Source organism: Malaya genurostris, chromosome 3 (genome assembly GCF_030247185.1).
Source record: "Malaya genurostris strain Urasoe2022 chromosome 3, Malgen_1.1, whole genome shotgun sequence".
NCBI classification, from domain to species: Eukaryota; Metazoa; Arthropoda; class Insecta; order Diptera; family Culicidae; genus Malaya; species Malaya genurostris.
The window spans coordinates 254550888-254566440 of NC_080572.1; the positions used below are offsets into that span (position 1 = coordinate 254550888).

At 36.2% G+C, this 15553-nt stretch overlaps 1 protein-coding gene across 3 annotated transcripts in view; it reads right to left on the reverse strand.

Moving 5' to 3' along the window:
- LOC131435170 (zinc transporter foi) overlaps positions 1–15553 on the reverse strand; it is a 51736-nt gene that overhangs the window by 3394 nt on the left and 32789 nt on the right. For 2 of the 3 annotated variants that reach the window (XM_058602787.1, XM_058602788.1), the window contains one exon: positions 3408–4103. In XM_058602787.1, the coding sequence (XP_058458770.1) occupies positions 3408–3899 (492 nt within the window). In that variant the 5' untranslated portion in view covers positions 3900–4103. Of the gene's footprint in view, positions 1–3407; positions 4104–14843; positions 14965–15553 lie in introns of those variants that run through there. The other variant, XM_058602789.1, reaches the window with a different exon arrangement.

Here is a 15553-nt window from a genome sequence, read left to right on the forward strand (position 1 = left end):
AATGCCAAGAAATTATCAACCAAATAAAATTAGCTATTTTATAGTTTGGAATGGGTTTTATTAAAATTTTGAATCAGTGAACACCATTTATTACTTTATTTTATTATAAACCTGATTTACTCGGCGTTGCTCGAAAATGTTTCGTGTAGACAAGGCCAAAAAAATTCTAGAAATTGGCCTCCCCACTGATACTCTGATTGCACAACTTAGACCCGATTGAACAATACACCGTAAATGTTCAGATTGCGAATGATCAGTGTCCCTTCTCAGATTACACAATAATCATAATTTTCATGATATTATCGATAAATTGGGTCAGTTTTATTTTTGAACCTTTTTGTTAGAAACAGAAAGGACATCTTTTCCTCTATAAACACCTTCTTTGTAACCTCTGAGTTTGTGCTTGTAACGTACTTGAATTATTATGTGTATGTGCTTGTAACGTACTTCCGTACTTCCTCGTCAAATTCGATCTACAATACCTTTGGCTTCCATGGCTATAAACACTTGCTTCTCCTTCCCCGTTATTATTTTTTTTTGTCATCATTATTTTCACGTAATCGCTCAAAATTTTCCATCTGATAATGATTATTTTATAACGAAAGGCTGTTTATCATCATAACTACATTCGTACTATAGAATAACTTTTTATATCATATACTTTATCCCGGCATATATTTTTAACAATTTTGGTCGTTCACCGGGGAGGAAAACCTAAAGAATAACGATTCAGTTCATACAAATGTTGTTGTAAACTTATTTGATGAGAATACTTATTCCCCCTTCCTCTTGTGATAATTTTTGTGAACCACACTTAGTTGCTAGAAATATGCTGTACTCGTAAAGAAGTACCAATTTTTCGTAAAACGCGATCAATTTTCTCTTACACTTTCCATGTTCGGGACAATTGCTACACTCCCTGACCCTCAAAATAACCTTATAATCTATTTTGATTTAACTTCCCTTTTGTTAGTGAACTTACTCCTTGGTTACCCTGAGTAGTGTAGAAAGTATCTGTGCTTTTAAATAAAAAAAAATCTTATGATACATGTGCCAAACTTGGTAGCGAGTTGTTTCGTAGTTATGCTGAGACTTAAATACACTCGCGTTCATAGGCAGATAAAGATTATTTTCCCTTAGTTCTTTGAATTCCCCGGAAAAACGAACCAAGACTTTGAAATTATTTAAAGAAAATTGCGTTGCAATCAAATTAACAATAGCAATACTATATACTACGACCTTGAAATTCTTGCCAGTGGAAGATGAAAATTTATTTTCAAAACCTCTCCTTCTAGTCTAAATGTCGATTCTCTTCAAATTATATAAATTTCAACATTGACCCCCTCCCCCCATGTTAAGGACACTTGCTACACACTCCCCTTCCTGAAAATGTCTTAATGATCATCTCTGAAGAGCAGGAAGTATCTGTGTCAAATTTTATAGCAATCCGTTTAGTAGTTCCGGAGTTATGTCGTTACAAACATTACATCTTCCTTTTTAGAGCCAAGTACTACATCCACCCCACAAAAAAAGTATCTATGGTCTCGTCAAATTAGATATTTTTTTAAATTGCACCTTTTTGTTAAGGACACTTGCTACGCTCTTTTCCCCATTCTTATAACCATCTCTGAAAAGCAAGAAGTACATGTACCAAGTTTGATAGCAATCCGTTAAATAGTTTGGGAGTTAAGTTATTACAAACATTACAACCCCCTTTTGATGTGGAACACATCTTTATTTTTTATATAGGGGTGCAAATCAGAAACTCAAGAAAAACTATACGTAGAAATGTGGTCAGGTTTTAAACACTTACAGCTCAGTCTGTTTTGTATCAATGATTAATATTATTTCATCATTTGATAGGAAATATTTCTACGTATTGATTTGAATGTTCATAGCCATGTATTATGAATTGTATATCATTGAAATGTTGATTAATAGCTAGCAGTGCCCTATTTTGTCTGCAAAAAATCTCCAGCATACCGGATTTTCCTGCCATAGTCGACGGTTTTGAAGGAGTAAGCGATGTATCAAAGAGAGAGCATCGCTCTGATTGGTCAATCGATGCAAAAGCGAAGCTGTTGGAAGCACGCGAATCTATAAATAGAAGCGAAATTAAAGCTAACGTTTCAGTTCTAGTCCTAGCATGCTAGAGGTAGGTTGTTACTAGACAGCAAGACAAAAACGGCATAAAACTATTTGAAGCTTTAAGGGCTGATGCCAGTTGTTAGCGTAAAACCGTGTCGCTCGCTGTGCGTATTACATTTCTCTTCATGCTCGCTCGTAAATGTGTAAAATGACTCTCGATGTGGCCGGGTGGCCATGAAAGTTTTGATATTTTCGGTTACAACGGTTGACTACATGACATAAAATCCAATAAAGCTACCGCTTGTTTGGCAGCCTTGATGAGCCGATTTTATTTCTCTCTCACGCCGACATAAAAATCGACTTACCTCCACAAAAATAACTTTCACTTAATTTTCATCGCGACAACATATATGTTTTTATGTACTAATCGCATCTAAACTAAACTATCTAGACATTGTCAGGATAGATTTTTGATCTATGCTTTTGAAGGCGAGATTTTCAATGAAAGTTGCCGATTTTCAATGAAAGTTGCCGTTTTCAGCTATGCAACTCTTCCGTCAGAAAAAAGACTTTCCCGACCGTTAAAATCAAACAATCATTCTAAAATTTTCAAAGAATAATCTAAACTAAATTTCTAAGAGATTGTCTGTTGGGTTTTTTGATATTCGTCACCGTTTCTGAGAAAATCAGATTTGAAGCGCGAAAATAGCCCTTTAAAACGCTTTAAAACACACTGGCCTCGTCCCTTAATTGGTATGCTCTGATCTTGTGTCATGCAAGCTCGGAATTCCATGTTATGTCGTTTCTCCATGAGAAATTGACAACTACCTCTGGATAAATTTTGAGTGCTTAAGATTAATTTCTAATTTATATTAGACGAACTCGATTGATAATGAGAAATAGTTTATCGCTTCAACCGAAATCGCATAATGGTAGAGAAACTTAACGCTAAAAAAACTGCTTGCATAAAAAACTTGAACACAAGCTTGGCGAAGAGAAGCTTAATTATCGAAATCGCAAGTATGCACAAAGATATAATTGCATATATTTGGGATAATGGTGTAATTTCGTCGGTCATAAAATAAATGCAAATCAAGACAAATGATGTTCGGTGTTGGTTCGGATTGATTGAACTTTTTGATAGTAGATCATTAGAAATTTTGGTTTCCTTGTTCCACATCAACGGCTCGAACAACCCCATGGGGCTGATCCTTGTAGTTTTTAGTGACACTTTTAGTGGCACTTGCTACATTCATCCCATTTAATCATATCTAAAGTTATATCATGTTATATAAATTTTTTCATAACCATTCACTTACCATTTCTTCATCCCCATCAGCGTCCGTTGTACCCACTCGTGATATGGGTGTGCTGCTAGTCATCTCATCCGTCATCAATCGGTACATGTTTAATCGCTTCATCATGTTCTCAAACCCATGCACGTCCATCGTCATCGAGTGAGGATCACCGAATTCGGCAAAAATTCGCTGCATAAAGTCGTCCAGCTTCTCTTTCGCTGCATGATTATGGAGCATTTCATCGTCGTCGTCGTCATCTTCGTTGTGATTGTGATCATGATGTTTATGATGACCGTTCCCGTGCGTATAACGCTTGACAAGGCGAGCTTTTTCGTGGACGGTAGTGTGCACACCGTCTGACCGCCGGAAATCCAACTCCCTCCGAAGGACGGAGTTTACACTGGGCACCGATGATATCCGCCCGGGGAACTGTTCGTCGTCGTGTTGTTTGCAGGGAAGATGATCAGCACATAGCAAACATACAACACATACGGCCATAATGTGCCGGGCCATTTTTTCTGTTTCACCCTCCGAATCGGAAGCAGAAACCGAAGGTTTTTGAATGTTTGATCGATGCTGGCACGTTCTAAAGCCTGTTTGGGAAGCGTTGATCCGGCAAGGGGTATTTCTCTAGCGCTCTACTATCCTCCGGATGGATGATTTGATGTTTCCATTGATAAGTACCTTATTGCAGAAAAGCTGTTTTGACGTCAGTCTCTGAAATGAATGAGAGAAAATTACGTTAATACATGAAAATTTATATCATTATTATGAAACATTATGAAAATTAAATGAGCACACATTATCATTATAATGTCGTAATCGCCCTATATGCTGGCACATATAAATCGACAAATCTCCCAGTCTGCTCATAATTGAAAATGATTCGTAGATTAGCTGTTGCAAGCAAAACCCGTGCATGGAATTCCAATTAATTGAACCGTTCCGCGTCGGAATTTCGGACAGCACTTGGAACCCCGCACGTTAGTCGGTAATTCGTTCGTGAGCAAAGTTCTTCGAATTGGCAAAAAAATTTCGAAATAAGTTTAACCCGTATACATTCAACTCGTAACCAACGGCGGCAAACTTGGATAACCTACGGTAATTCCGCCACACAGCCGTGGATGATTTATAGGGCACGGTGTACAAACGTTGCTATGACAATTCGTGATCGAAATCCATTAGGGTTCTCGTGATGGGCATAACAAACGCAACTTTTTCAGCGGATTTTATTTTTACATTCCGTTGGTACACTCGCAAAGCTCGGTTACCCTCCCACGCAATTCGTGATGGTTGGGACCTATAATGCCATGCTGAAGGTCGTTTCCAAAACAAAATTTACAATACGCTAAATGATACCCTCGGTTTTATTTTCCTTTGTCGACCTTGACATTGTGGGGGTGGGGCAGGTGACGGAGAAGAAACAAAACATCGGTAAAGGTAAAAACTTGCTTCAGAGCGAACGAGCAAGCATCAAACAGCACGCAATTATTTCGACACTTTTGTTATTTGATCCAAAAGTGATAGCGGCTGGAATGAATTCTTTGCAGGATATGGGCATGCTATTTTGATTTGGATTCTAGACTGCATGCTACAACGAGTGATGAGCGAAACTACATCGAAGCTCTGTGATATTTTTATCACGAAAATACTACAAACGAAAGACAACCGGTTTTATAACATTGTGAAAAATGAATCTCTGCGTGACATCCTCATTCGTAAACTGCACAAAAATTATCAGTCTTATAATATTTCACTCGCTTCTTCTAAACACCATAGTAGATTCCAGATTTATATATTAATTCTTTTTTTGCTGTTAAAGACTGTACTCGAAAAAAATGCAAAACTTTCTTTTGTTTACTTTTCTTCAAGGTAACGAAGGTGTCTAATCGAACGAATAAACAGACTAGAACTCGTAGCTTAGAAGCTTTAAACTAAGAAATTGTTTTGCGAATTAAACTACCCTGCATATGAAAACAAATGAAGAGGAAGCCCAATTGACGGGAAGAACCAAGCATGCTACACTTCACTTAGCCACCACAGCATTCAATTATAGTCATATCTATGGAAACACAGTCAACAGAAAACAAGCACACACTGCATCACAACCAGTGAGGTAAAATTTCATTTTCAATCGAATAATATCAGATGAAAATGAATATTATAACCACTGACCGTCAGCATACCGATACAAATTCATTTGACATTTGCTGCCATTTTCAAGTGAAGCTCTCAGAATTCATCGTCAATTTAATAATCGTATCCCTAGTCATTTGAAGTTTTGTTTGCTCAGTTTCAAGTGCCAACTAGTCTAGCTGCTTCATTGTCTTCAATGTTGGTAGTGAGCAAGTTCGAATGAATAGAATTATAAATGGAGCTCGAATGCACCACGAAACTCACAGACTTCCCGAGTAAACGTTTCAACAATAACCATAACTGAAATCTCGGAAAGTCTCGATTCACAGTTCTTATTCATGGAAACTGACGAAAATTTTTAAATACTATCGCGTAACGAATAAAAACTTCCATATATTTTTTTTCTAGATGCTACCTGCTACAAAATAAACGAGTGAATAGGATTTAGACAAAAAAGTTGATTCATTGCAGTTACTTCTATACATTATATCAAATCATTTTAAATCACCAAACAAAGGTCAACAGATTTTACGCGCGTCTTGATTGTTTATTTATTCGAGTTTTTTATACACCGCGTAAAATGGTTGATTGGTTATATTGGTTGATCTGGGCAGACGGCTACCGAGAGAAAATTATTAATTTATCAAAATAAAAACATGTATTTTCCTACTTTTTGTTTAATAAACCGATTTATGTTATCTCTGTAATTAACATTGTAATAGAAAATGATCTTCGCAATAGTTTATGTTATCATTCAATTTTTATTTTATAATTTTAATTTAAATTGTCGAAAAATGATAAAATATTTAAAAAACTGTTTGTTGAATGAAGAGATAATTTAGTGAAATAGAGTAATCAGAGGTGAAACGTTGAAAAAATTTGATAACTGAAAGAAAAAAGAAACTCTTGTAATTGTCACGTTTTACGACAGGGAAGCAGGATCCCTGTTGGATCTTCTCTTGGTTATGTTTTTTTTCTGCCGAATTCCACACGGCATCTAGACTGGTACTGTCCGGAGAAAGATAACCGGTACTATCAATCTCCTCATAGACTCCAGTCCCTTCTGGATGATTAGAAAGGGAAAGATTCGAAAAAACAGGGAAGGTATTCAAAAACGATGGCGTTAAGTGTGGAGTCCATGGGCCAGACTTCAACCCTAAGAGAGGGGGTTGAATTAAAAAACTTTCCACAAGTAAAAATACCATTTGATCAGCGTAATCAGCTATTAAATCATGAAATCGTGTAACATGTCTTCATGAGAAAAATGATTGACATCATGAACAATAACTCAGTATTGTACTTTATTTTCGACTAAAATACTGTGCATTGTATTTGAACTTGCACTGTATTTTCGTACTGAAATGTACTGCTTTTTTCACTTCAAAAAATATATACAAAATTTTGGATCTTGATCAGAGTGCGTAAAAACATTTTTTTAGACGATTAATTAATTTTAGTTGTTTGACGTAAAGCCGCCATACATAACTAAGTTCAGTTTTGCAATGACTGAGCGGAAACATATATTGGAGAAGCCAAATGAATGAAAAACTAACAGAAAAGATGATTTGTTGGAAAAAGATACGCTCAGAGACAGGACTCGAACCTGCGTTCTTATGCATTTCGTGCATACGCGCTACCATTTCGCCACTCTGAATCTTGTTTTAGTCACTCTAAAACGCCTGACAGACATAGTAGAGTTTTGTTGAGTTAAAGCGAAAAAAATGTCTCCACCATCAAGAAAGAACACTCAAAATCATAACCTTTGTCAAAAAATCGGTGTTTCGAAAAGGTCGCAATTAATTTTATTCGTTTATTTGCTCATGTTTCATCACCTAAAACCAATCTGTGTGTGAACTGATAATTTCTTATTTTATCCTATATGTTCAAGTATATAGGATAGTACACACATTGAAAATCAATGCATAAATAAATTTGTAGAAGGTCCTAGTAGAAGCCGGCTTGATACAGAACACTGCCAAACAAGCAGTTGACTATTAGTGGGGTTGTTTTTTTTATCATGCATGACGCGAAGCCTCACTATACCGATTGAAGTATAATTGCTACTGAATGAAATGCGTGGTGGTAAGCAACGATCAAAACCGTCGGCCGTGTTAGAGGAATCAAGGGGATGACATCATTATGGCATACTAAGGTTGGCTCGATAAAACATAGGTACAAATGTAATACTAAAACGACGTTTCAATACAAGTTTAAGTTAAATGTTTCCGAATTGATGAATAGTTAAATTATAGAAATTCATCAACAAACTGTTATAATGTAAAACATTATGACAGAAATAGGTTACGTGATTAGTTTTGTATTTTTAATTGACACCCGGCCCCAAACAGTGGAGAGTAAGGCATTTTCGATGCAAAAATTGCCATTTGCCGGTTACGATTATATCTCCGGAAGTGCCAGCTATATGATCTTCGAACTTGATTTATGGCACAGAAGTAGTTTACAAACGAGCCTAAGCTTATTACAGTCGATGCAGTCATTTCTGAGATAATTGAACGGGGAAATATCTCTGCAAATTACACACACACATACACACAAAAATCCTCTCTATAGAGAAAGGCCAGAATCGGAATAAAAAGTGATAATTTAGTATTTGAAATAATTTCGATGTCTTTTGAATATTTACACTTCCTCATATCGTTGCTCATTTTCAATATACCACCGAACCCAATTTAATGACCGTGAACGATTGATAATCTCGGTTGATAAAGATTCGGTGAGGTAGGGCCAAAATTTGTTATCTTTCCCCAAGCTACTAGATGATCATTGAACGTGTGAAACTAAGATTAACCAGCTTTAGTTGAGAATTGGTCTTACAATAAAATCTTTGTAAGTAATGACAGAAAACTACAAAAGAAGTCCGAGTACCATACCAAGGACACTGCTGATCAATCTAAACTTAAAGTTTCATGGCGCCACTTTACCCTTCACTGATTATTCAATCATATCAAACTGCATACAGTCCAATTACGGTTTCGAAGCGTGACGATTTTATGGCCAGTTTGTGAAACGTTGTTGTTTAGCCGACACGCGGTAGAGCACCGGTGGTTGAATAAATCGTTTTTCAATTACACATTGTTTACGCCATTAGCATTGTGTCTCGGTAATTGCTTACGTTCTGTCATTTGATGTCTGATGAATGGAGACAAATCATGAATGATATACCTTTTTTCGTTACGTTAGTATTTGTTCTCATGTGTTTGAATCGGCACAGTGCTTTCAATTTTTCTCAACATAACAATAATTGCGACAAACTTCACAAAATCTACTCGCAATGACCAACGAGTTTTTACTTCGATCTTAAATAATTGGGATTGTTAAACATTTGAAAACGCATACATCACGTCCAAAAACCTTTCTTTTCACACAATCCTCAATACCCGTTCGTGTAACATTTTAAGTTTCATGTATTATCACTGCGCATTCCACGCATTAGGTTGAGATTATAAAGAATGCATGTATGAGGTTGCTAAAGGCAGTGTTGGTGATTGCCATTAATTTGACAGAAGCTGCTCGATATTTATCTACATTGTACACATGATTTTCAATCCGGTAGAAGATGCTACAAGAACTCGTGTCTTTCAATACATGAACCGTGAGAGAATTCGTCTACAATTGTTCGCTCCACTTTATACTCTGAGTATTTCACGGCCCTTGAAAAAATTACAGTCTGGTAATGATCGGTGCTGTGTGGAATTTACCAAGAGAGAATCGCAAGTTGACAATTATCGCAGAAAATCGAATCGATGATTCAACTTGATGATTCTCATACTAGGTTGCAATATTTCAAAACCCTTGTGTGTAGCATTCACATACATTTTCATAGACATAACTTATACAAAGGTTATATGCTCATAGTTAGAATAAGCGGCAATAGTAAAATGATTCTATCGCAAGCATTAATTGCCCATATATAATCGGAATCGGAGAACGAGAATGAGCGACTGTTTGTTGCTTCAGAGAGAATCCTCACAGCAGGGTGCTAACTCGTGATGCTCATACAGGTCATCGAGTCGCTCTCGCACTAGTGTCAATTCTATGTTAAATGAAACATGTCGGTTTTTTGTTGCTGCGTGATATCCGTCTCTCTTTGATGGTACTGATTGAATCGTGCGAAGAGTTGGTAGAGAGCGTTCTTTGATGCGATAAAAGCCATCCTTGGCTGACGGTTAAATCAGCTACAATTCCAAATTTGTGATTTGAAAAAATATGCGTGACTAAATCGGACTCCATATTGGGTTAAACCGGACTATAAAGTTTCACACCAAAATAAAGAACGAATACAATACGGTGCCAAATCTCAAGATACCTTGATGAGGGCGAAGAAAATGAAACCATGTTGGAATAAATTCTCTTCCCGTTCGTTAAACAGAATCGTGCTTGTCGAAAATATAGGTAGTGTCTGGAAACTTGACACCCTGTTGTGTCAAAAAATTTATGCAGCAACTGACTTTAGAGTCTTTGTTGAAGACTATTTGGTTGATTTGCTACGAATAATGAACGTTTTGCTTAAATTTATAGTAAATCTAGTTTTACTAAGTGATATAAATTAGAATAGAAATACAGATATCAATTTTAAGGTATGTTTCAAGAATGCGTTAAGAACTTCAAGTCGAAAACAGTGTGTCAGGTTGAAAACCATTTTGTTGTCTGGTTTAACCCAGCACTGAAAATTCATTTTTGTCACGCAATAATAATTTTATTTTTCACGTCATCGAAAGTACTTAATAATCACTGGATTAAACTCGATATGAACTTTTAACAGCACTATCCAAACTGTCTTTAACATGCGCAAAAATCAAACATACCCTGAAAACCAAAAAATTTTATTAAAAAAAATTGCAGTAAAAACTATAAACAGTACTTCAATAACGAAAGCTTAAGTGTTTTTCGTTTATCGAACATCGAAACAGTATTTGAATTCGCAATCGCGGGATCTTGGATCTACAATATATCTGGATAAAATTTCTCCCGATTCGACATGCATATTGAATTTAAGCTTCATTCACAGTCTAATATAAACAGTTATGTTTGGACATTGAAAACACAAAACCACAATTTAGCAGATTCCCATAAAACATTCAAAGTTCTAAGAGTTTCAGGTGAGTTACTACATGGAATGAGAAGTCCCGGGCCTAACAAAGAAAAAGTCGATTTTTTACCGTGAAAATTAAACTTGATCATTCGGTATTCCAACATTTTGATTCCCTTTGATAAAAAAGATAAATCAAGGCCTTCAAAATAGGCTTCCGTTTCTGCAATGAACTCAGTATTTGACGAAAATTTCACAGTCACTGAGGGCCAGGTCTGGAGAATACGGGGGATGGTGGATCAATCCGTACCGCAAATCATTCAATTTCACCGTTGCTTTTATGCATAAATGAAACTGCGACGTTTTACGAATTGTCATCGCCGTTTTAGTGACAGTTGTTCTTGTTTTCGTATTATTCACCCTCGAAAATGGCTGTTTATGTGCCCAATTGTCGCCATTTGCGGGAAGTTTACTTTTATGTTACAATTCGAAAAAAATGCAGCTGAAGCGCATCGAATGCTCTCAGAAACTGACGGTGATGCTGCTCTAAGTAAAAGAACGTGTCGGGAGTGGTTTCAACGTTTTAAAAATGGTGATTTCGATGTCGAAGACAAACATAGTGGTGGAAGAGAAAAAACCTTCAAAGATGAACAACAATTTACTACGAGATCTTAAAACCGGGTGAAACCATCACAGGAGATCGCTACCGAACGCAACTGATGCGCCTTACTCGCGCGCTTAAAGAAAAGCAGCCACAGTATCAAGAGCGACATAACAAAGTCTTCCTCCAACACGACAATGCTCGGCCTCACGTCGCAAAAGTGGTCAAAAAGCACCTGGAAACGCTGAAATGGGAAATCTTGCCCCACCCGCCGTATTCCCCAGATGTCGCCCCTTATGACTTCCACCTATTCCGTTCGATGGCACACGGCCTGGCAGATCAACATTTTCAATCCTTCGAAGAGTTGGAAAAATGGATTGCTTCATGAATAGTGCCAAAAAAGGACTCCTTTTTTCGAGCCGGGATCCGAAAATTTCCGGAAAAATGGGAGAAAGTTGTCGCTAGCGACGGGCAATACTTTGAATAATACATCTGTAAGCACTTTTTCGCAATAAAGCTTTAAATTTTGGAAAAAAAAACGGCGGAAGCAAAGTTGTACACCTAATAATTTATGCGTTTTTCTGGGATTTTCGTGTGTTTTTTCTCTAAACGATTTGCTTAAAAAACAGTAAAGTTCTAACTATTTTGGGGTTTGTGTTAAGGCATAGACATCTTGAACTTAATTTTATATACATCATTACGAACGAGCAACAGACGGAGAGAAAAGATGAAAACGCATCAAACATTGAAAAAATTGCAAAAAAGTATCGCCCAGACGAAGGACACGAACCATCGTTGATCTCCTTTCTGGGGAGACGCTCTACCAACTGTGCTACTCTGGAACATGTGTAGAACACGCTTCAGAACGCAAAACCTTATTTATGCAAATTATTTTGTGTGTTTTGCCAAGGTTTGTGTTTTGTATTAAAAAACCTGTTTTAATCCACTTAGTGGTGTTATTTTTTTAATCTTGAATAAAATAAAAAACTCTCTTTGCGTATAAACTAACATTAATCTTTTCAATTTGTAAACAGTTTTGTCAAGTAAATGAGAATTTTTCTTAGTTTTGCATCGTCGCACTAAATGATTAAACACTCTTCACCCTATAGTTCTGGAACCGGAAATCGGATTCGGATGAAAATAAACCATGAGACTATAGACTATGAGACTATAGGAAATTTTATTTGAGCCTGTTTGTGGAAATCGATCAAATCATCTCTGAGAAAATTGACTGAGTCTCGTTTTAAGCTTTTTGACCACTATTTCCGGTACTTCTAGAACCGGGAAATTGGAACCAGTATAGCCGAAGTCGGTTCGTTTAATAAGTAACTAATATAGCCTACAAGTTTAATTGAAACTTTTAAGAAAAATCTAAAAGAATTTTACCCTTTTTTGCATTGTCGCTCTTAATGACGGTGTGAAATTCAATAGCAACCTATGGGACTACGATTTTATTTTATGAGTGACATTATTTGACATTACTCACAGAATAGAACTCCCCCTCTGGGCCAATTTTCACTAGCCAATTTTTCAAATGATTGCATAAACTTTCTACGTGAGAAAGGTAATAAGTGTACTTTTATAGAAAAGCATCGTTATGATGAACTTGTAATAACACTAACAAGTAGATACAAATTGAATAAAAGAATCATGATTCGTGAAAATCGGCTTAACCGTAATTGAGAAATCATAGTGAGTTCCGTTTTAGGAGATTTTTTTTCACTATTATCGGTGCTTTCGGAAATGGAAACCGGGGACTAGTAGTCCCAAAGTAGTTTCATATATTCACCAATTAACAAGATTTGCCAACTAGATGAATTTAGCAGTAAGTTTCATAAAAATGTGCACCTCGTTTCGCATTCGCTTGTGAAAAAATACTCATGAAATTGAAAATTTTCACTAATCGCACTTTAATTCCGGAACCGGCAGTTTGATCTGGGGACTTTTTAAACAATTTTAAGACCTTTTATTTGCTTCTTAGTTTGTGGAAATCGGTTAAGAAATTTCCGAGAAATTTGAGTGCGCATTTTTTAATAAATTTGCGCATATTTCCTTGTAGTTCCTGAACCGGCTTTCCAAAGTTATGCGTTTTCTACAAAACGTGGTAGGACTATTGTGTAAGACATGCCAAGATTATCACTACTATGCCTAACGGTAGATAATCCAGTGCAGTAGTTTTTAGTCCGTTTCAAAGTCCGAAATAAGTTAAATGATTTACCTAGATTTTCATTTATTCCAAAATTATTCTCAAAATCCTTCATAGGAACTCTCCGTTCTATTATGTTTCAATACTTTGCGGAAAGTTGTTATTTTATTTTTGTCTGTTCCTATTTTCTCGCTTACTTTGATTAATATTGAATTTACTGCAAGGTTAATGAATACTGTATGTCAGGGTGCTACATATATGTTGAGGAATGATAGGACATGCTTTTTTAAAAATGTGTTTTCATATAAATTTGAGCGAATTTATATTGTGACTAATAATTTTTCTAATAGTGTTTTGATCATACTTTTAAATTTGTTGAACTTGGTTAGACATATTTCCACATTTTCGAGATATTGATACTTTAATATGTAGTATTTGTAATAAAATTGTTCAAAAATTTTTTAGTTTGTAAACTTAAAAATATGCAACCTTCGACAAAAAAATATGTATTTTGATAATTAAAATATAATTGTAGAACATTCGAAGATTCTAGACACCAATGCATTTTAAAGTGTTCATGTCTTCGACATGTTTTCTTGATTGAACATGATCTACAACTTTTCTGAAGGCGGGAATTCTCTATCTCGTATTGTACCCACCATATTGTTTTATGTTATGATTATATTAAAAGAAAGGGACTATACTAAACAGAAATTTTCCTGAAGACATGAAAGCTCCAAAATCAACCCCTGAAGCACAAATAAAAAAAAGCGTGTTTTAATATGATTAGAACCACTGTGTATTGTACAAAAAAATCCGTTTGTTCAAAACGATAAAACAAAAATAGATTGATTTAGGGGTTAGCCAAATTTTGTGCTATGGCACATAACCGTTTTCATTATTTTTACGTTTCGTCTTTGACTCATCAGTGCAGAGCAGTTCAAATTGAACTGCTTAGTGCTAAACTCGACAGTTCAAATTGAGCACTAAGCAGTTCAATTTGAACTGCTCTGCACTGATGAGTCAAAGACGAAACGTAAAAATAATAAAAACGGTTATGTGCCATCGCACAAAATTTGGCTAACCCCTAAATGACCATACCTGCATCGGCCAGAAATAGTCGAAAACACGTTTTCGTTCGGCACGTCAGAAAAGACATTGCACTTCGTTGCAAAACAAAAAGTGTTCTGTAAGTAGCAGGAACTTTACGTCTGCTTAGCGGTTCAAATTGAACTGCCGAGTTCAGCACTAAGAAGTTCAATTTGAACTGCTCTGCACTGATGAGTCAAAGACGAAACGTAAAAATAATGAAAAATAGATTGATTCGAATCAATATACAGCAGAACACGATTTTTTCGCACTAAAGCATGACTGTTTCAATCAAATATTTCTTCCATTTGTCTTAATGAATAAACAACCATAATACCGTCTGGAAAAGCTTGATTTGCATAGCTATCGCTGCTGTATTAAAACAAAACAACCTGAACATTAAACAAGTTTTCCGAAATTGTAGAAATCACTTACGTACGCTCAGATGCCGATGCCTAAAATTTTCACCAACCACTTCTAAAAGAACTTACTCGCACAAAATTTGAAACCATAATAAATAAAAACCGCCAGTTTGAACGAATTTATACAACTCGTGTAACAAAAAACTGTTCATATGAATACGAATCACATAAGAAAAAGATTTTGTTTTTTTTTTTTATTTTATAACAAATAAATTATTAATTGCCAAAATCGCACAAAATCTTGTTTCGCATTCACCGACTTCCAAAGCGCATAGCGTTCTGCCGAAACCATATTGAATAAACGAATAAAAGGGCTTAGCCACATATGAAGAACAGTCCATAAGCAGCGCACGAAAGCATGAATTATCACGACCAGTTTGCAGAAAAAGCACGCAAAATGAAACGGCGGCCGTTGCATGTTAGCTTCGCTATTTCACACACACACATAAAAAACTCTCTGCTGCTGAGCCAACAGTTCTTGGAAAAAACAGCATCTTCGCACATAAACGGCAATTCGGTTTGAGGCAGCACTTCCGATGTTTACAGAAATGAGCAAGGGTCATGCGGCTCCCGAAACAACGCGGCGTTAATGTTGCGGATCTCGACCGACTTCTTTCGCTTAGCGGCAGCTGGTTTATTCGAGTCAGCAAAACGGAGCAAATGAGTTTCACCAGAGTCGAAAGGGTTTCTGTGCCGCCTGAACAAAAAGTAACCTAAAATATG